The sequence below is a fragment of the Falco punctatus genome, assembly GCF_963210335.1.
Source record: "Falco punctatus genome assembly, chromosome: 5".
Taxonomy (NCBI): Eukaryota; Metazoa; Chordata; class Aves; order Falconiformes; family Falconidae; genus Falco; species Falco punctatus.
The window spans coordinates 844,142-865,226 of record NC_137584.1 but is presented as its reverse complement, the minus strand read 5'-3'; the positions used below and the strand labels follow the sequence as shown (position 1 = coordinate 865,226).

General features: G+C 43.5%; 1 protein-coding gene across 1 annotated transcript in view; it reads right to left on the bottom strand.

The window, feature by feature from the left end:
• The window catches only part of FAXC (failed axon connections homolog, metaxin like GST domain containing), a 33,221-nt gene that overhangs the window by 8,250 nt on the left and 3,886 nt on the right, over nt 1-21,085 (bottom strand). Inside the window, exons 3-6 of the mRNA XM_080388033.1 lie at nt 20,475-20,610; nt 15,352-15,548; nt 6,794-7,011; nt 984-1,100 (exon numbers count right to left, since the gene is read on the bottom strand). Of these exons, the coding sequence (XP_080244159.1) occupies nt 984-1,100; nt 6,794-7,011; nt 15,352-15,548; nt 20,475-20,610 (668 nt within the window). The remainder of the gene's footprint in view (nt 1-983; nt 1,101-6,793; nt 7,012-15,351; nt 15,549-20,474; nt 20,611-21,085) is intronic.

Genomic DNA, 21,085 nt, shown 5'->3' with positions numbered 1-21,085 from the left:
AGAAAACTTCAAAGAACAAAAAAACAAGATTATATGAAAGGCAACGTGTATGTGAAACCCGTATCACCATCACATGAGTAGGTGGATGGGTACAAAGAATCATCCATACTGCTTAGGTATTTGCATCATTACAACCTTTTCATTAGAGACAAACTTGTTCAACAAACCTAGTATTCCTTCTTGAAAGCCATGGATCCTTCAGGGTTTTATCTATGATTCCCCAGACATCAAGGGGAAGAACTATACAGACAATACTTACGTCCTCATCTCAAGTATTTTTTCCTCAGTTTTAATAATGAGCAAGTCTGTACCTCCTAACTGTTGCTTTAGTAGCACTCCTGCAGAGTAGATCTACAAGACAGATTCATTCCTTTTACACCTATTTCACATCCTTTTCCTCCTTAGCCCTTCCCATTTTTCATACTGCAGTTTTAATCTGAGAAGATACTTTCACGTGTCTATACCACTCCCCCCCCCCCCAAAAAAAAAAAAAAAGTGTGTCAAGGGGAGTATGTTGGTTTCCAACTCATGCAAAAACACAGTGACTCCAAAGTCATGATGGACTTCTTCGTTCCTTGCCCAGCATCTTCAGCAACAACAAAGGCTGTAATTTCAGTAGAACAATAGCACTTGCAGTTCTACCATCAACAAACTACTCAGTTCAGCAGAATCTGGCTCACGGCCTGTGCTTCTGTCTTCCTTGTACTTTACCAAGCATTCATCCCTTAGAGGCATTCAGTCTTTGCTATGTTAAATAGGGAAAAGATCAAGTACAGGAACCGAAATAATTACCATGTAGAACATTAAACAAACAAGAATTTTAAGAGAAAACATTACAGGATACAAATGCTACATCAAAGGCAAGAACAGCCTGCGATGCAGTTGAAGCAAATCAATCCAAATGTCCTTACAAAGTGCTCCAAGTTGAAACATGGCAAATACCACCAACAGTTTTTCATCAGAGGTCACTTAAGCTTTCTTACCTTTGATCAGTCTCTCTGGTCGAGTCCCTGGTAGTGTCCACATTGCCTGGGCCAGATGCCCAAATACAGTGGCATCAACAGTGGAAACTTTTGGTCCCATAATGTATTTCTTGTCACCTGTAAATACAACAGCAAATATTTCTCAAATGGATGTCACTTCTCCCCCCAGCTAAGAAAAACAAAAAAATTTCCCTGGTTACATCTTTAGCATTTTTTTAAATTGAAATCACTGAGTTGAAAAGGTTCACTCATTCAAAGGCAGGGATTCAACTTTGAATAGGTTTCAAAAGCTGTTGCTTTTCACCTGTTCAGCAGGTGAAATCTCTTACTGTAGCTTCCTCTGTGCTCAGCAATTCTATAACTAGTTACAGAGCCACCACTGCCCAAGTAACATCCTCTGCTTGTCACAGCTGGCAGCACATACACATTGCACTACAACTTTCTGCATCTAGAATCCTCTCTGCAGCCAGCAGATGCCTGAAAGCATGATTTTCTCCTCTAGTGCAACCCTAAAATCATTCAACCACGGCTGAAAATCATGAATGTACTTGCTGAAAGGATCTGGGCAGCCTGTATCTCTTGTGCACGCAGATCCAGTTTCAGGTTACCCATCTGCTCACACCAAAAAAAAAGTCATACCCAAAACCTTCCTCTCCCACCATTTGTTCAAGCTGAAACTGATGCAGCAGTCAAATTGGCAGTGACTGCTCAGAAATGACCTGCATCTCCAGGAGGAGGACAAAGACATAGGCAGGAGTGAACAGCTCTTCTCACACACCACCAGTGCAGTGCCCCCACCCCCAAACACTGGTTTCTACCTAACAGGGACCAAACAGAGGCACATCAGGCAGGCAAGTGAAACAGCAGCAGCTTGTGCCTGGTCCAGAGGTGGGACATGTCTGCTCCACAGTGCTATTCTGCTTACCTCTCTGGGCACCTCAATGCCATGATGGTCTTAAGTGCCCACCACAGCACAAAGAGATGGACAACTACCCAAGACAGGGAAGAAAATCACATTTCAAAGCCACTGTTTGCAAAGAAACATCCAGTGTAAACTTGTTTCCTCAACACAGGCACAAAACCTGGAGCAAAGACTGGACACAGGGCACACAGATGAAACATGCAGTATTGCAGAGATCAGGTTAGACGGTTGCACTGTCCATGCCTTGGCACAAAATGCTATAAATTCTTTTAAGTGTGGTACGTAACTGAATTCTCCAAATCCAGTTATCCCATCTCCCTGGGACATTCTTCCCCTGCCCAATATAAGCTGCCTGTAATTCAGCAGGTTATTAAATGTTAAGGTTATTGACTGACTTTAGAAAAACTGTCCAGCAGTAAAATGCATCAAATTCCAGAGTACAGTATAACATATGCTGTCATCCCCCTGTACAATAGTGTAGGAAAGCAGCGCTCAGGAATAACCAATAACAATAACCTCCACTAGCCTGTCAGATGTAATGTTAACATGGAGTTAATTCTCCCCAGCTCTTTCACAGTTGCATCAATCTACTGCTTGAAAACTATGTACAGGGTAAATGTTGTCTTTCCAGTATTTATGTGATGCCTAGAATTCATCAGTCTCAAACACAGCTCTAAAATTGGTCCCCAAACCACAGTTACATGCCAGCACTAGGTACTTTGCGCTCTAAACTGGGTCTGAGACTCGATCCATAGCAATGATGTGCTGGGAAGTAATACTACCGTTCCCATCTTGCTACAACTAAGGCAGGCAGTGATTAAGGGCTAAACCATCCCACTCTTTTGCAAATATAATTGTTCCCCAGGCACAACACCCCACACCTTCACATGTGTGGAAACAAAGGGGATAGGAAAAAAGAACTGTGGTTCCATTAAATTGTAAATCTGGTTTTAGGTCACCCTGCACCATGTAACATGGCCTCCATGCACATTTCCTTCTACCAGTTCCAATCTGTTCCCAAAACTTCTAGTGCAACTTTTTTCCAGAAGACTTTCTGACAGACCAGGTATCTCTCAGTGTCTAGTTTCACGCCAAAATACACAGCACCTGGTAGCATCCAGGCTGCCGTTGTGCTCATCATCTCGAACACCTCTCTGCATCCCTTAGTTAATCCAACAGAAACAATCATCTGGTCACACTGGACTTGGATCAAATTTATACTACCCAAGGAAGAGAGAGGCACACAGCCCTGCTATTTACAAATGCATGCAACAGAGGATTCAAAAGCAGCTACTTCAGCACTGTGTCAAGAAACCCCAGTAAGATACCTGCACCCTTCCACAGCAGCGTATACAGCCCACAGAGGCTGCTGTGGGACATTTCAACACTAGAGGATCATGTTCAGGTTAGTCCCACCTCTGTGTTTCAGCTCTGAGCATCCCTGCCCTCCACAAAACATCAAATGCTTTTCAGAAGCTGGTTCAAGTTGCTGCTTGCCCTGCAACTCCCTACTCAAAATCCCCACTTACCCAAATGCCTGAGGCAGGCAGACAGCTGAGAGGGCACCAACAGATTTACGGGCACTGCTCACTCACTTGCATCTTTTAAGTAATTACCAAACACATATTTTTATATACTGCTAGTTCATATGCCCAGTTCCCCCCACTTCCTTACACTACTACCAGGCATAGTAGGGAACTACTATAACACAAGGATATTATGTTTGTGGTTTAAAGACTGTACGACAGAGAGCAAGCTGATACCAATGGGGCAGGCTGATCCATCACAGGAGGGTTGGTTCCAATTTCCGTGTTTATAAGAGATCTGGAAGAGTCTGTTAGGGAAATAGGTACACAGGAGAAGGAAAAATTGATTCTCAGAAATTAAAAAGAAAGAAAAAAAGCACCCATAATATGACTGGGAATATCAAAATGAGCATCACAAGACCTGGCAGCTGCCAAGTCATCATTCTCTGGAAGCAGCTCTTGGAATTTAAAAGTTATTCTTCCCATGTGAATGGTCTCTGTTAAAAAATGGGGAGCATTAATCTGATATGCATGATAACTGACAGTTACAGTTTGTTAGGTGCAGTTATTCTGCATGACAGGCATCCTTTTGAAGCTCTTTAAGATTGCCCCCTAATTAACAGCCAAAATCCCAACTACTTCCTCTTCTGGGAAAATATATATAGGCACATATATATGGAGGGGAATCTTAAAAAGATCTTTGGGCAGGCAGTAAGTTGACTTCTCCTTCGCCCTGTGAAATAGGCAAGCCCAGTCAGGCTGTAAGTCCTTGTCCCACTCCCTGTCCCCGTCTCAGGATACTACCTGGAGGCCACAGTTTAACTAGACTCAACCATAAAGACCTGGCAGGCAAAAACCTGATCATGCTGATGTTAATGAAAAATAAAGGCAATTACAGAAAAGTAGACAAAGGCACCAATAATTAAAAGGGCAAATACAATGATTCACTTAACAGCACACTGACTGATCCGACATCCTTTTCAGAGGGGAAGATGAAAAAAATACAAAATACTCAGCTGGCAATATAGTAAAATAACAGGAATGCCGCAGATGCCCATCAAGGCTTTTTGAAGTACTCAAGATACAACATTCTCATCAATAATCTGGAAGCAAAAATAAAACCTCTACTGATAAAATATGTATCATACAACTAAAAAAAAAAAAAGTTGATATAGTGAAGAAAACATCTTATCCTTGAGGATTTCCAGTGATTTTCCCCACCAAAAACAACAGTAAGAAACTATGTAATTACACAATTTACCCGCACAAGGAGATGACCCAGGCTACCCAGGGACGGAGAAAGAACTAGGAGGAGCACTTGCCTGCAGGCCTGGAATCAAAGTCTGATTTGCAACAGGCCAGATTTTGAATAGATTTTGATGGTGACTAACATCTGTCACCAATTACTAATGAAAGTGATGGCATTTCCACCTGCTGAAATCTCATCATTAAAACTGGATACCTTTTAGAAAGATACATACTTCAGCCAGAAAAAAAAACAAAGACACAGGCCTCAAGACAGCAATCAAGCAGTGCAATTCAGAGATCTGTCTAGATGATATAACAATCCCTTTGAACCTAAAACTTTACAAATCTGAGTGTCAGTATAGACTCCAGAGACAGAATAATGCAGACTTCAAATAAGCAAACCAAGAGACTTACACAGATACTTGGGAACACGTTTCAGTTTTCTCTTCAAGACTACGTCTACTCTCAGCAGACAGGGATAACTTTAGCATAGATACATCCACTGCTGCTCCATTCAGCCTGCAAGCATCGTCTAGCCAGAACTAGGGGGCTGTGCTGAGCTCCCAAGTCATAGGTTAAACTTGCTCCAGGTCCTCTCCACCCCATTCCTCTCTGCAGCATACATGGAGCCATGCAGTGCCAACCTCAAAGCTATGGCAACAGCAGTCCCACAGCTGAAGGGTACCTTGAGCTGGCCACAGCTCTGCAGCAGATGTGCCCGGACCTCCTCTTATAAACTGAGCTGCTCCCTCCCTTCCTACCCCAGAAAGAAAAGGGACCTCTTAAGCTCCAAAACCAGGTTTTCTTTGAAGAGGCACTAGAATAGGCAACCTTTTTTTGTTAATATTTTGTTGACAAATAAAATGCAGCATGAGAAAGTGTTGACAGAAGAGGAGTCGTCAGAAGAGCTCTTCTCCTTGCCTACTGTGCCTGTTCATCACATGTCTTTTTGCCACCTTGCTCTCAATCCAGCAACTTGGCAGGTTTGCTTCAGAACACAGTTACAGAAAACTCTACACAGCCCCATTCAGGTCTCCTGCAAGTATCTTCCTTTCCCAAACACCCTGGAAAAGCATCTCTCTTCCTTCCCCTTCTCAGCAAACACTCTGTTTCTGCAGTCTGCTGGGCTCTCTTCACTTTGCTCCCTCCATCCACTCCACACTTAACTATTTAGAGCATGTGCAGTATGTCCTCTGCCCAGAGCACAGGGCAGGGAGGCATCCCTCCTGCCCTCCACTCAGCCGCCTCTTCAAAGCAACCATAACGAGGAACAAAACAGCCACACAGGTACCACCTCTCTTCATTCCTTGTACAAGAGAGACACAAGCTCAAGGGAAGCGACAAACTGCCCAAACCAATTCCTCAAAATGCAGATTTTACACAGAAGCACAATACAGTTAGCTCTCAGCAGGCTGCAAGGCAAGAAGCACAGTGTAGACAGCCCCAATAAAAACTTCAGCCTGAGCTGCACAACAGAAATGATGCTCATGTGGTTCTAGCTAAGTGAGGTCAACCTTAAGGCTAACCCTATGGGATCCACCCATGACAACCAAGAAGCCTAAACCCACCTGTTTTGACAACACAGACCCATCTCCTACTTGCAGCTTTGAATAAAGCTGCCAACACCAACAAAATACAACAAAATCCAGTTCAAAGTAACATCTGCAAAGGGTTTTCAAATGGCAGCCTCATAACAATCTATCAGACAGCCATGAGTCCAATGTAGAAAAAATGAGACAACTCCAAAACATAAGTAAGAGGTTTCATTTGCAGAACTAAACACTACGTTCTCCTAAACTCACATAGCAAAATGCTCTTCCAAAAATCACAGACCACGTTCTGCTCCTCTAGATACACATACCCGGTGCTCAGAGAAGAAAGCCACTTACTCCTCTCCTCTAGAGACACAATTTAGTAGCAAACAGTGGGGAAAAAAACTGTCCCTGCCAGAATCTGGGTGGCACTGAAAGACAGCAGCAGTGTAGACTCTACCTACTGACAAAATCAGATTATTTGTGTATGTGATCATGCTGCCAGGAAGCATTCACAGTCAATTTCATCCTGTGGACAGCAAGCTATGAACAAAAGAGAATGCCTAATTTGCTGTACATTACCCAGGAGGCTTGCTAGAGTCCGCATGTCCTTCTCCATCAGCATGTACATCTCCTCCTCCGAGAAGCGGCCAATGCCATGGCCATACATTTCCCGCTTCACGATCCCTTTGGTCAGATGACAGAGGATCCACTTCAGCAAGTCACTGAAGGGGCCAAAAAGTGAAACCATCTTTCGCGTCTCATGAAGATTTTCCACCCATTGGCAATAAGCTAAAGTCCTAGAAGGATGCAAAAATAAGTTATAGTGGTGCAATACCCAGACAGCCCATCACCACCCTGCAACGGCTCACAGACAGGTTAGGCAGCAAGCTTTCTTAACGCTGAGTGCTCACCGCCTTGATGGAGAGGTAGTTTCCAGTAAAGAGTAGACCCTGATCCAACGCAAGAGCAACAGCAGAGAAACTGACTTTGCAATGCTTATGCAGACTGCCCAGTGCTTATCCTCTCAGTAAATCATTAACCACTTCAAGAGAAAATGAGATTCACATTGAAATATAAAATAAAAGCTGCCGAATTCTGCTAAACTCACATAACGAAATGCAGTGCCAAAAGGATTTATTAGCTAAAGATAACCGACTGCACAGACCTGGGGAAAACAACAGCCCACAAAGAAACCAGTATTTCCCAGCAGTCTGTTGTTCTTGCTTGCGATACTGCTGAAACTTAGCCAAGCAGTAACTCTGTCCCAACATAAACACTGCAGCAGTCATTTTTCAGAGGATCTCTGCTCACCTCAAACCAACAATGACACAATCTTTAAAATATTCATTAAACAATGAAGGGGGGCGGGTGTCATTGGGTTTGTTTTCTCCTGTATTTTATCTTCTCTTCAAAATGTTAATTTTTATGAGAGTCACATTTCTAAAGGGATCTGTTGTACTTCATCTTTATTTAATGTCAAATATATTATTTTGAAAGCGGGTATTATAAAAGTTTGTCTTACAAGTTGAAATTTTTGTTTCCTATATGAATTTTTGTTCTTTCCTACTATCATAGGCAAACAAAAAATTGATCTGTTGCTGTTGCTACTCAAGAAATTTATGAAAAAAGAAACATTAGCTTTATAAGTATCTAGCATCTTCTGACATTACAAGAAAACCAAAAAGACCGTATGACTTTTGTCACCAAGTTCAAGGGATGTTCAAAAAAGGGCTAAAGACATCTCAAAGTAGACATGACAAACATGTGAAACCAACAGCGTCTCGTATACACTGGGAGTTCAGATCCATATTCCATTATGTTTGTAGCAGTTTCCAAACTGAAAAATCTAAAAATGGATTTACATAGGTGAGAACATAGGAAAACAAGCTCATGGAGACATGATAGACTAGAAGCAAAGCTAGACTGAAAATCTGAATTATCGGAAGTTGCAAGTTCATATACTCAATTATGTTAAATATTAACTTAATAACCAAATGTTTCCATTTCAAATATGACCAGAGCTCCATTTTTTTTTTCACTTTGGTAACGAGTTTTATCATTGAACATATTTCTAATTGCACATAATTTCCTTAGTGCCGATATGGATCGCCTAATTCAAGAAAGAAAAACACAAACCAAAGCAGTATCTCCTGGAAAACTCCTATGATTATTTTTTTTTAAATGTATGCTTTATCAAACCCCTGTATGTCATAAACAGAAGCTGAATTCAGCACCACTATCAGAGAAAAACCACCTTTACGGCAGTAAAATGTTCTAATCTAAAGTTTTCACAGATTCTTTATTTGAATTACTAATGAGATGAGGTAAAAGGAGAATATTTGGCACAACAGCTGGAAAAAAAAAATCTATTCACAGCTTAAATTTAGAATGCTCCTAACAGAGTGGGTGAAAGGCATTTTAATTCTATTAAAAATTGTCCACTGCAGGACAACGCTTTCTGCTCAAATTGATTTCATTAAAGTCATAACAGTGAGGCATGTGCGGGTTTTGCTGCAAATGCACAACAGTGAAGAACAAGAATGCACCTGCTATGTTTCTGATGGTTTTTATCCTCAACAGGTTTCTCCACAACCTCTTGCACTGTACTAATATGACAAAAGCACACTGCTGACATTTCACATGCTTCATTTGTCAAATGGGGGTGTTCTGCACAATCCTTGTTTTTCAGAATGGATGGATCAACTGAAGTCATTGGGCTGGTCTCAGCACAGCAGAGTTTGAAACAAAGCCAGATTTAGTGAGAGGCATCAGCACAAAAGGGGGAACAATGAAGCCAGCAAGCACAGGAGCAAACAGCTACTGAAACTCCAGAAGTAGTAACTTCAGCTAGAAGATGTGGAGACTGCCTTGGTCTAGGAACAAAGGTAAAACAGGATTTAAGAAGGATGGAAAGACTGCTGAAAGTGTAAGGGCACTCCATAAAGCAGAACATTGCAGCAGTGACGCCTCATGGGCCTGGGAAAGGACAGGATCCCTTAAGCAGATACAGGTCTGAATAGGAAGAAAAACTCCAGTCTTGATGCAAACACTGCGAAACAATTACAAGTACTATCTATATGTGTAAGTTACTTATTACTTGAATAAGCTACAAAACTTATATAAAACTATATATAAAACTTGCTTTCTGAGAGCACTGCTGTGTGTCTCGCTGTAAAGCCCCTCCTTCCCCAGCACACACCTGACTGGCTTCACTCAGCAACCCTACAACACAACTTGGTTGCTTTAGGACAACAGGTCTGGGCATGGAGAGAGATGACAACAAGAAAAAGAAGCCAAAACAAAACAGAAAATGAGAGGAAACTCCACTGTAGCATTTTTTAAAAGTCACCCCAGCTATACAAGTCTAATTCAGCCCTATGGACTTGCTATCACTATTGTTCACTCCAACCAAATCAGTGAGCTGGCACAGCACTGAGAATATCAACCACACCCAGGATAGTTTTAATTTCATGAGACAGGATGAACAAGGTTTCCCACAAAGCTAATTAGCCTATACTTTAAAGCAAAAGTACATTTCCCCAGCGCTCGCTTGCTCTGGGAGAGACGGTCTTTGGGTCTGGAAGAGGTAGAAATCAGATCAAGTGCTTAACGATCAGGAGAGCAGCACAGGAAGAGCAGAACTGAACAGGATTTAGGTAATCCTGCTTAGGCTAAACTGTTAAACACAATCTTAAGACATCTGCTTGTCACTTTGAATGAGTAAAGTTGTCACATGTCCCAAGTCTCAAATTTACATGGGCAACAAAGGCAGCTAAATAGACAACCACAGAGTTTACTTCTAAAATGCTATGGTTCTGAGCACACAAAAGCAAAGAAAAAAGTAGGCTCAGGTTCAGAGAGGCAGTTACAGGCACTTTTTAAAGTGGCTTTACAAATACTTTGTTAAAAGAATTCTATTCAAAGGTTCATTACCCCGTGCTTCCTACCAAACCATGTTCCTCTGCATTTAATCCCACCCGCTGACCCCTCTGCTCAGACTACATCACTAAAGTATTATCAACATTACAAAAGGTTAGCAAATGTAGTCTACATTACCTACTTCAGCATAACTACACATTTTAAACTACAGTTAGTATTTACAGGATGACATAATTATTTTAAATATTGGCCTAAACTAAGCATTTTGGGAAACATTAACATTCCCATTTGTGCCAGCACATCTGTACAAATCATAGAGTATAAATAAAACAACAATGCATTAAAGAGCAATGCTATGGGGGTAAAGCAAATCTTAAATCTAAATGTAACAGCAGCTTTGGCCTCAATACATAAATCAGGAGAGGAGATTGAAAAAGTGACTCATCAACAGCAGCTTGCCTGATTATCTCCAAACTGCCTAAACAACAAGGCAAGGATGTGAACTGGGGGTTATTTTTCCTATCTGAACCTGTGCAGACTGGAATTTCTTGATACACAGAAGGATTATAACAAATTCATTCCACAATCAGCTGCAGAAACCCCACCTGCTGTGCAACTTCCCAGAGCAATTGGCTTTTAAACCACCAGCAGCATTCAAGCCTCATCATCATTAATAGCAGGAGAGACATCATTTTTACAACTGACTTGCTGTATTTAAACATATTTATATCATAAACATATTTTATGTTTAATACATGGCAAGTCTCAAAACTGACCAAAGTCAGATTCATTTGTATTCTCATACCATGTTTTTCCTGTACTTCAAGCACTCATCACATACGCAACGTTTACATGGTTTTCTTGAAAGACAAAGCAAGAAATGAGTTAAGTACGTATGTGCATGTGTATACATACATATACACACGCATACACACTCATAAATCACTAAGGTTGTGTTTGACAATACAGCTAAACCAATCTAACGGGTTAGCTTCGTTAAGCTACATATTCAAGGCTTTAGGTTCTCACTAAGCACTTTAGTGTCTCCAGCCCAAGATCCCTCTCCTGAGACTCAAGTGCCAGAAAGCACCTCGCAGTGCCTGCTTGCCCTCCAGGCACCAGAACCTGCCTGGACTGAATGCCAGCAGTGCTGCCAAGCCCAGCATGCAGCACCAGAAGGATGTGAGAATGGGACATCCTTACACTGAGGTCTAATCCCACTGACATACTGCAGATATATCAAAATCTCAAGGCATCCTGAAGGTGGTTGTGGATGCCCTGCCGGTTTCTGAGGGCCCGTGCGTTGCTGCAAGCAGTGGAGGTGACCCAGGGCAACCCTTCAGCTGATGAGAGGTCTGCAGCAGATCCCAGACCTGGGGCAAGAGCCACAAAATTGGTCTCCTCCCATCTCTTCTGCTGACTTGGCCCAACACCCATTCAGGTTAGCAAACTTTCTTCTTTGGCCAATTTAAAATACCAAAAGCCTAATAGTTATGGCATTCTCCAGGGACAGGAGCTCTAGCACCAGCTCCACATCAGTCTTGTGCATCTCAGAAATACGCTCTAGTCCCCACACATAAATAGGTATGTTCACTTGCTTGCTGTCTTTCTGCCTGACCCCTGACACCACTGGGGCAGAGGCAGGGTGTCTAGAAGCTGAGGTTCACAACAGCCCTGCATTGCGCTCAACTCCAGGCAGAGCAGCAACTTCCACCTGTAAAAGGCACTAACTGGTTAAGATGAGCAATTACCTTGGCAAAAGCTAAACATTTCAGGAGGAAATGCTGAGCACCTGCCAGGATTAGCTCCATCCAGAGACAGCACACCACAGGATGTACCTTGCTGCTTTGTTTGATAAATGTACTACAGTATTACTTATTTATGATGAAGCTACTTTGCATCCTACTGGCAATGTAACAGTATGAATCACATTTTATATCACTGCTTTGGAGGCTTGATTTTATAAACCTTACTCTGAAGAAAGGCAACCACAGTTACAAATTCCTCACTGTGGGACCTGAGGACACCATGAACAAACCCTAAGTTGCTGGTGGGAAGTGGGGAGGTTCAGGGACTGATGTGAAGGAATCCCACAACCACAGATGCAATGTTGTCAGGGAGAAACACAGTCCTAGACTGATTTTATTTTGGTGTAACTACAGGATGGTCAAATTTGTTATCCAGGAATTACAGCAGTACAACTGTAATGCCTCATAGCTCAGGCTTTGCCCAGTACAGAGAATTGGCATGGTGTAACCTCACCAATATAGCAAGCCTCTGGTACAGCCACACAGCAGGGACATACAATAAGACTTACAGTTGGGTATGTTACTACACTGCAGCAAATATACATGCCTTAGGGAAACTCAACTGTGTGACTAAACAGGAAAGGCAACGGGGATATACAGCCAGGCACACACATCTCTATTCTTACTTGGTCTAGCTTTGTCCACTCATTTCAATGCTACCTCTGTGGGTCAGCGCCTGAATTTGCCATACCTGTACCCTGCGCTCCCCTATGTCACACCCAGCAGTGCCAAGTCAGCTCAGAGGGAGCCTGGATGGACAGGCAACATCTTCACAGAGGAAAGCGCAATTTGTAATTGAGACACAACAGCAGTTTAAATTTCTCATCAGTAATGTCACTCCAGTCTTCAAAAAAAGGTAAGAAGGAAGACCCAAGAAACTACAGGCCCTTCAGCCTTACCTCCATCCCTGGAAAGGTGATGGAACAGCTCACCATGGAGGTCATCTCTAAGCACATGGAGGAAAAGAAGGTCATTAGGAACAGTCCACAAGGATTCACTGAGGGGCAATCACGCCTGACCAACCTGATAGCCGCCTATGATAGAATGGCTGACTGGGTAGACAAGGGGTGATCTGTGGATGTTGTGTACCTTGACCTCGGCGAGGCTTCTGACACTGTCTCAGTAACATCCACATACATAAGCCCAAGTGTGTGTCAGGTGAGTCACTGAGGTGGACTGAGAACTGGCTGAATGGCAGAGCTCAGAGGGCTGTGATCAATGGTGCAGAGTCTGGCTGGAGGCCCTGGGCCAGCGGTGTGCCCCAGGGTCAGTGCTGGGTCCAGTCCTGTTCAACTTGCTCCTCAGTGACCTGGATGGAGGGACAGAGTGTGCCCTCAGCACGTTTGCTGGTGGTACAGAGCTGGGAGGAGTGGCTGACACACCAGGAGGCTGCTCTGCCCTTCAGTGACACCTGGCCAGGCTGGAGAGCTGTGCGGGGAGGAACCTGATGAAATTCAATAAAGGCAGACATAGGATCCCGCACCTAGGGAGGAATAACCCATGCACCAGTACAGGCTGGCTGACCTGCTGGAAGTCAGCCCTACCGAGAAGGACCTGGGAGTTCTGGTGGACAGCAAGTTGACCATGAGCCAGCAGTGTGTCCTGGTGGCCAGGAAGGCAAATGGTACCCTGGGGTGCATTAGGAGGAGCATGGCCAGCACTGTGGAGTGCTGTGTCCAGTTCTGAGCCCCCCAGTCTAAGAGAGACACGGAACTACTGGACAGGGTGCAGCAGAGGGCTACAAAGACTATTAAGGGACCAGAACACACCCCTTAGGAGGAAAGGCTGTGAGAACTGGGGCTGTTTAGCCTGGGGAAGACTGAGAGGGGATCTCATCAATGTTTACAAATATCTTCAGGGTGAGTGTCAAGACAACAGGGCCAGGCTCTTTTCAGCAGTGCCCAGAGACAGGACAAGGGGCAATGGGCACCAACTGCAGCACAGGAATTTCCAGCTGAATATAAGGAAGAACTTCTTTACCCTGATGGTGACAGAGCCCTGGAACAGGCTGCCCAGAGAGTCTGTGGAGTCTCCGTCTCTGGAGACATTCAAAACCCACCTGGAAGCGACTCTGTGCAACCTGCTCTGGGTGAACCTGCTTTAGCAGGGGGTTGGACTAGATGAACTCCGGAGGTCCCTTCCAAGCCTGACCACTCTGTGATTCCGTAACATTACATTTAAAGCAGCTAAGTCTACTGACCATGAAACAACCAACACTAAGGCAAGGAGATGAAGCATGGAGGGATTAAAAGGCCTTTAGCAGCCATAATAATGGAGGGGGGGCGTGGGGGGGGTGCACGAACAACAAAAAAAGTTACATTAATAGGCTGCCTGGATCAGGTTTTTGAGGCTACAGCACTGCTGATGGATATAACTGGTGAAGGTCACACTTCTTGGAAAGTAGGAATTACATTTCTAAACCACATAATTTAAATCTGTCTACTGAATGCTAAAATTGTTTCCAGGAAACACTAAAAATTATTTGAAGAATTGTATGTACACATGTTGCTGCTCATCTTTGATCACAAGGTGAAAGAAAAGTTGGATACATTTACCTGTTTTAAGTCACACATTGTTTTGAAGGGAAAAAAAGTGCAACATAAATGCAAGACGTAGTACAGCAAGGACTTAAATGCATGTTAGAAATCAGTATTTCCCAAATATTGGGAAAAAGTCTTGTGCCTGCTAAGGCAGCCAATGCAGCACCCAAGATGCCACATCCACCTGCTACTTCTATGAATCCAGACTGGAAAAAGGCACTTAAAAGGACTGAAATGTGAAGTGAGAGTGGAAATCACAGGTATTACTTTCAAAGGTGTCAGTAAAATGCATACAGTACCAGCAAGGTTCTATTTATGTTTTCCATTCATATACATACTTCAGCTTCTCAGGATACTGGGACTAATAGCGTATCCTATCAATTGGCAGCACTGTCAACAAGACCTATTAACAGGAATACCCCGTGTTACAGGAAAGGCAATAATTCATATCATAATGGCACACACAGATAATTAGAATCAGTAACTGTAAGAACACCATATCCCAGATTCACTATCAACAATGGATTTGTTCCCCTGCACCTCTCGAACCACAAATGTATTCAGCCATCCTGATTTTTTTGCTCTTTACTAACAAGGCAGAGTTCATACCAAACAGGACGGAGGAAGAGCCCACTACTGCTCCCTTCTGCAAAGCTGCAGGCGAAGCACCCAGCTCCCTACCTTGCTTACACAGCGCTTACACAGCGTGACAACTTTTCAGGGGAATTACCCCCGGCTCATACTAGCGTACGCAGAAAGAAGAAGCAGTTTTCTAGGGTGAAGAGTGGTGAAATTAATAATTGGGTACCCAAGCTTTCTGCAAGAGAAAGTAAGTATTCACGTCCAGGCACAAGCACAGGGACAGATCTGACAGCACAAGAACGCGGCCAGCCTTGCCATGCAAGCTTACCAGTATAAGTGCTCCTCCACCATTTTTGTCACAGCTCTGGAAACAGCTCTTTCATGCGGACCAAGGTGTTTATTTAAATTCACTCCAAGTTTCTCTTCCAAAAAGTCAATAATGAACTCAGTGCCAGATACTTTCTTGTGATTGTATTCAATCCAAGGCATTTTCCCTTGAGGGGAAAGTTTTCCATCGAAATAGTTCTAAGAAAAAAAGCAACCAACAGACAGACAAAAAAAGCCCTTCAGATTCTGTTTCAATGAGAATAAAGCTTTTTAAATACTCTTCTGTGTTTCTAAAGGCAACATTATCCAACAAACTTTTTTTAAAAAAATTAATACTCTAGAATAGTAGCTGTTCAATCAGAGCAACAGCTTTACCCTATATGACAATTCAGGTAAAATTCTTCCCAGGTCCTGCAAGGTATTACACGTGTTTATGTTGGCTGCCACATGATGTAATATTATTCAAGTACTCAGACTATTTAAGGGTTGGAGATGTTCAGATGTCCCAAAAGTTGGGTCTATTATTCTAAACAAGTTTTTAAACACAGGATTCACAATTAATTTTGGCTCCTGCACAGAGCAGCAGTTTTCAGGTTAAATGTACTTTATAAAGATTAAGTCACTACCTATCTCAGATGGCTGCATTACCTCCAAGGATAAATCTCAACCAGTCACAAGCATATATAATGAAAGGCATATCATTGCCCCAATGAGCGGGATGGAAATCTGCCTTTACACATGCTTTTGCAACTTCGTAACTTAAGAATCTCATACATTTACAGACACACTTGTTACGATTGGGTCTCCACCAGCCCAGCATCAGTCCAGCACTAGTGCGTTGTTGAACACTGGTCTACCTGCTCAGCATAGCGTTCCCACAGAAGCAGCAATGTATTTTCTCCATTTTACAGTTGGAGAAGATGAAACACAGATTAAAGAATTTATGCCTCATCTTGACAAACACAAGAGGAACTGCTGGCTGCCAAAATGTGACATTTGACTTCAATTCTCTATTATTCCCAAAGGCAGAGACATAAGGCAGAACCTCCTTCCTTTCCTGTGATTCCCATCCTCGCATTCCTGTTATTAAGAGAATGAAAAAATCCTAGGTCAGGAAGCCAAGCCATAAAGGCTCACAATAAAGGCTCTGTACTCAGTCTCTGGTAGTCACCCTAAACATTTCAGGATCTAGCTCCTAACTGCTGGCAGTTTAGGGTTAGCAGTCCTGGATTGCCCTGTTCGGATCTCAAGTATTTACCTGTCTTGAATCCACTAAAGATGGATTAAGGTCCTCTTGCAGCAAGGAGTGTACACCAGAACGCACCTCCAGTTCAGTCTGAGACCACAGCATTCTGGCTACTGCACAAAACGCAGATGTACAATGCACTACGAACACGCGGCCATTCCCAGAGGCTTTTCCCTTGCTGATGAAAGCAGACAAAATGGGTAACGCTACTGGAAAGCAATGCCTTCTGGCTATAGACTTTTCTGGGATTTCTGCCCAAACAAACAGTATGGTAAGGACATCAGATTATGTAACATCTCATCTACTGCATCCCTGTGTGGGTGAATAAAGCAACTGAATCCACCCCCAGCCTGCACATGGGGGTGACATGGGGGTTATTACTTTGGTCCATGGAAGAAACTCTAAAAACTACTGAACATCTGAAACTGAAAGGAGCGCACTGCCCCATCCTTCCACCTTCCAGACCTTCATCAAAAAGGCTCTTCCAGCACTCAGACATACTGATAGGTTTCCGTAATTTTTCATACTACAGAATCATAAGCTTTTTCAAGAACTACATAGCATGTCTATACGGCACATTCTGGCTTAATCTTGGTTAAGCCCTTTCAGTAAGGGATTTCCCTTCTTGTGCACAAACACTGATGTTTTGCACAAGCTGCTAGATATGATACTGTTTACTGCATATTGCAATTACTGTAGTCCGTATCATTTGCAACCTAGAAAAAAAGCAAATTCTTATTATTCAACTGCTCATTTCTTTGAATTCATATATGTGATATATATTAAATATATGATGTAAAAACTCGTTAGTACCACGTTAATATTACACTCAAAAACACAAATGAGAGCTGAAATTCTCATAGGAAAGTTGTTTTACCTAAACTTAGAAAAGCCTTAACAGCATTTTCATGTTTCATTACATATAGTTTATTAAACGAAATAGGAAACATCTTTTAAAGACCTGAGAAAACCTTAGTCTCCCAACAAATCTGTTATACTGTTCTTGTGTCCACTGTTCTCAAATGGGTATTTTCAGGCTTAAAACCTTGGTATCCTTATGGCTGCTACTGATTGCCATCAAATATTTATCAATTTTCCACTTAAAAATTGTTCCAGCTGCAAAGCAGGCAGCGGATTTGGAACTACATGGTCTTTAAGGCCCCTTCCAACCCAAACCATTTTACAATTATCATTAAAAAACTAAAACAAACCCAACAAAAACATTCCCTCATATCTCATAGTACATTTAATTGAACTGCAATCTGCAAAGCAACAATAACAAGAGTTCCCCAGAACCTCATTTATAGCAGAATTTATAAACAGAATGGCATAGGGCACTTCTGGGGTAATTTTATAGTACTATCCAGAAGAAATTAGGTTCCACATTTTCAATTACTGCTGCTTATGCTTTTCTTTTACTCATATCTCTTCCCAAGGAGGCCACCATCTTCAAAGACCTGGCATGAAAACAGCACATTTCTGCTGTGCTAATTACTTATCGGATTACATAAACAGTCAGTTCTTCATGACTGAATCAGGAACACCCAAAAGATCTCTAATAAGTGCCCAAAATGGGCTCTTTTCAAACCAAGCTTTATCAAGAAGATAAATGCTCTGAAAAAAAGGTAGATACTATGACAGCCCAGCCGGGGTGGGGCTGCCCAAATTATTTTTGATGGAGAACTCACACCTAGAAAGGCAACTTCAAGAAAACATAAGCACATTACAAGAGCACAGCTGTTGGGAGAAATTCAGATGACAGTAAGGTAAAAATGTGTCACCCAATTCCGCTTCTCGCATGCCATTAAAGCATGTTGTGTAACACACAGCACATTATTCAATAATCTGATGTACCATAATAAACACAAGGAATTGGAAGAGTAAAATCAGTCTGACCACCCCACTGCCTTTTGTTCACTGTTCTACAACCCTTCCTTCAAAGCAGCCCTTCTCCAGGAAGGTTACGACCACAGCAAGTCTCCAGAGGTGAGCCCTGGCACCAGCTGCCACCCAGATTGCCAGCACTTTTCCATCACGTCCCTGCTGGCACACGGGAAAGTGAAGTGTTTGATGCTGCGACAGCCGTACCCCCTACACAGCCACCCGGCCACCCAATGGCTCCGTCACCTACAGTGTCCTACAGGTAGGACAGCCACAAGGGAACAAAGTAAAAGTCTCCAGGTAGTCCAAGCATAGGAAACTTCATAAGTCCAGCTGAGAATGGCACTGCCTTCTGGCTCCCCTCCCGCTACCTGCTGCTCCCCTACCACTTAATCCCATGGTAGCACCTACACCTTCCTCCACCTGCCAGAGCCGAACACAGCGCTGTACTCCTAACACAAGGATAAAAACAGAATTTGCCTCTTTCGGAAAAAATGTTGCATCCTTAGCTCATAAGCTTGGCTCCACCAAACTCACCTCTAAAACCCCGCATATAGGGTCTGTAACCTGACAAACACCTTAAACCCGTATAAACCAGCACAACTAAAAACAGCAACCTGGTGCTCCCAGCACTCGCAAAACCCACTCCTGCTCCTGCAGCGTGGCACATGGAGCATGTAGGGGACAGAGCTGGGTTAAAACCAAATATACTCTGATCCAGCCTGATCTGGCACAGAAAAGCACATGCAGGAAAGGACAAGGAGCCACTGAAGGCAGGACTGTTGCTTTTGGCAGTCCTGCTGATCTACACCAGCTTAGTATACTCACAGCTAGCAAGCAGGGATAAAGTAAGGTGCAACACCAAAAAGCAGTGCTGACCTTCAGTACAGAAAATCCGTAAATCCTTCTATCTCCAAAAAGGTGGGTGACTCACTTCCACCTAGCATTAGCTGTCTAAACGACTCCATCCTGAATCACACAAATGTGCAGTGTTATCTTTGGGAAGGGACATAAACGAAACATTCTTCCAAACACCCTGGCATGCAGCAGTAAAAAGTGACTTGAACCCATGTGGGGTAAGCGTGCAACTTACCCACAGCTCAGCCTCTTTGAGACAAAGTTGCCAAATTTACATCACTTAGAAAAAAACAAAGAAAAACAAACAACAGTTCTTCTACCTATGATCCTCATTATATTTATCACCACTGTTGTATCATCTTAAATGCACTCAATGCTTTACACAGAGAAGAAACCTGTCCCATGTTTTGAAGAGCCAGCACGCTGTACAGATTACCAACACTGTAACAACACCCACACTAGACTCGCAGCATCACAACTAAACCTTGACTCCAAGAGGCAATGCTGCTAAGATTCAAATTTCTGTTCTCACAGCTTTCATTCACTGGAGCAGCTTAGGCTGCATCCCCTGTGGGGAGATGGCACAGAATGACCCAGGCACAATTAATGAGCTGTATTCACGACCTCTAAAAGCAATCCTGCCTCCCTTCACTGGGGCAGAAGCACCAGCAATGGGAGGTGAGGCAAAAGGCCCGCATGTCTTCCCAGGAAAGCTCCACAGAGATACCCTCCATGAAAATATGAAGCTGCAGCTGTCTAGTCTTGATCTCTTTAGCATGCTGAAATTCAAAAACCAAATAACATTATGCTTCAGTTTTGAGGCGTTATTTAGCTTCATATAAACTACAGACTACTCTCCCATTTCAGCATTTCAGCCAAATTAATTTCTAACATTCATGCAGCTTTGCCAGTTAAATCTAGAGCTATTCCAGACCAATCTTATTCAAGTCATATCTTTAAAGGTTACACACCAAATTTAACTGGAGACATGAAAACACTGGGTGTACCCGCCTAGCTGTAGGTGTATGTTTACATCTCCCTGGGCGAGACAGACTGGGGGGCAGAAGAGACTGGATGCCTGCTTGCCATTTCAGACAATTACAGCGAGCTGCAATGTAAAGGAAAATGGCACCGTGTACCTGGTAGGGTAAATCAGCCATCCTCAGGTAAGTTTCCATTTTCAGACAGAACGGAGATAAACTTGGAACACCATTGGTAGGCCTTGAAAACTGATGCAGTATGATAGCATCTTTCGAATCAAGCTCTTGCTCTTTCCTGTCAAAAACAAAACTGAATTTAAAAAAAAAGAAAAACATGACTACAACACCCACACCCACGGAGAAATCCCGCCCGAGGCAACACGCACCCCTTCCCGGAACGGGCTGCGGCAGCGAGGAGCCCTCAGCGCGCAGTGGCAGGCGGCAGCCTCGGCCCGCCCTGCGCCAGGGGCCGCGGCAGGGCCGCCCCGGGCCACCTGTGGAGGACAGGCGGGGCTCGCGCCCACAGCCGGCTCCTGCACGGTTGCAAAGGGTAAAGGGCGGGGGGAGGAAAAAAAAAAAACAGGTAAATAGCAAAAACACAGCGAAAAAGAGAAATCAGGCCGCGCCGCCCTCCCTCCTTAGGTAAGCGCCGCCTCGGCCCCGCGCCGAGCGCGCCCCCGGCTTCCACCGCCGGCCCTCCGCGGGGAGCGCCCGGCCCCCGCAAGCCCCGCCGCCCCCGCTGCCGTCCTGCTAGCCGCCCGCAGCCTCAC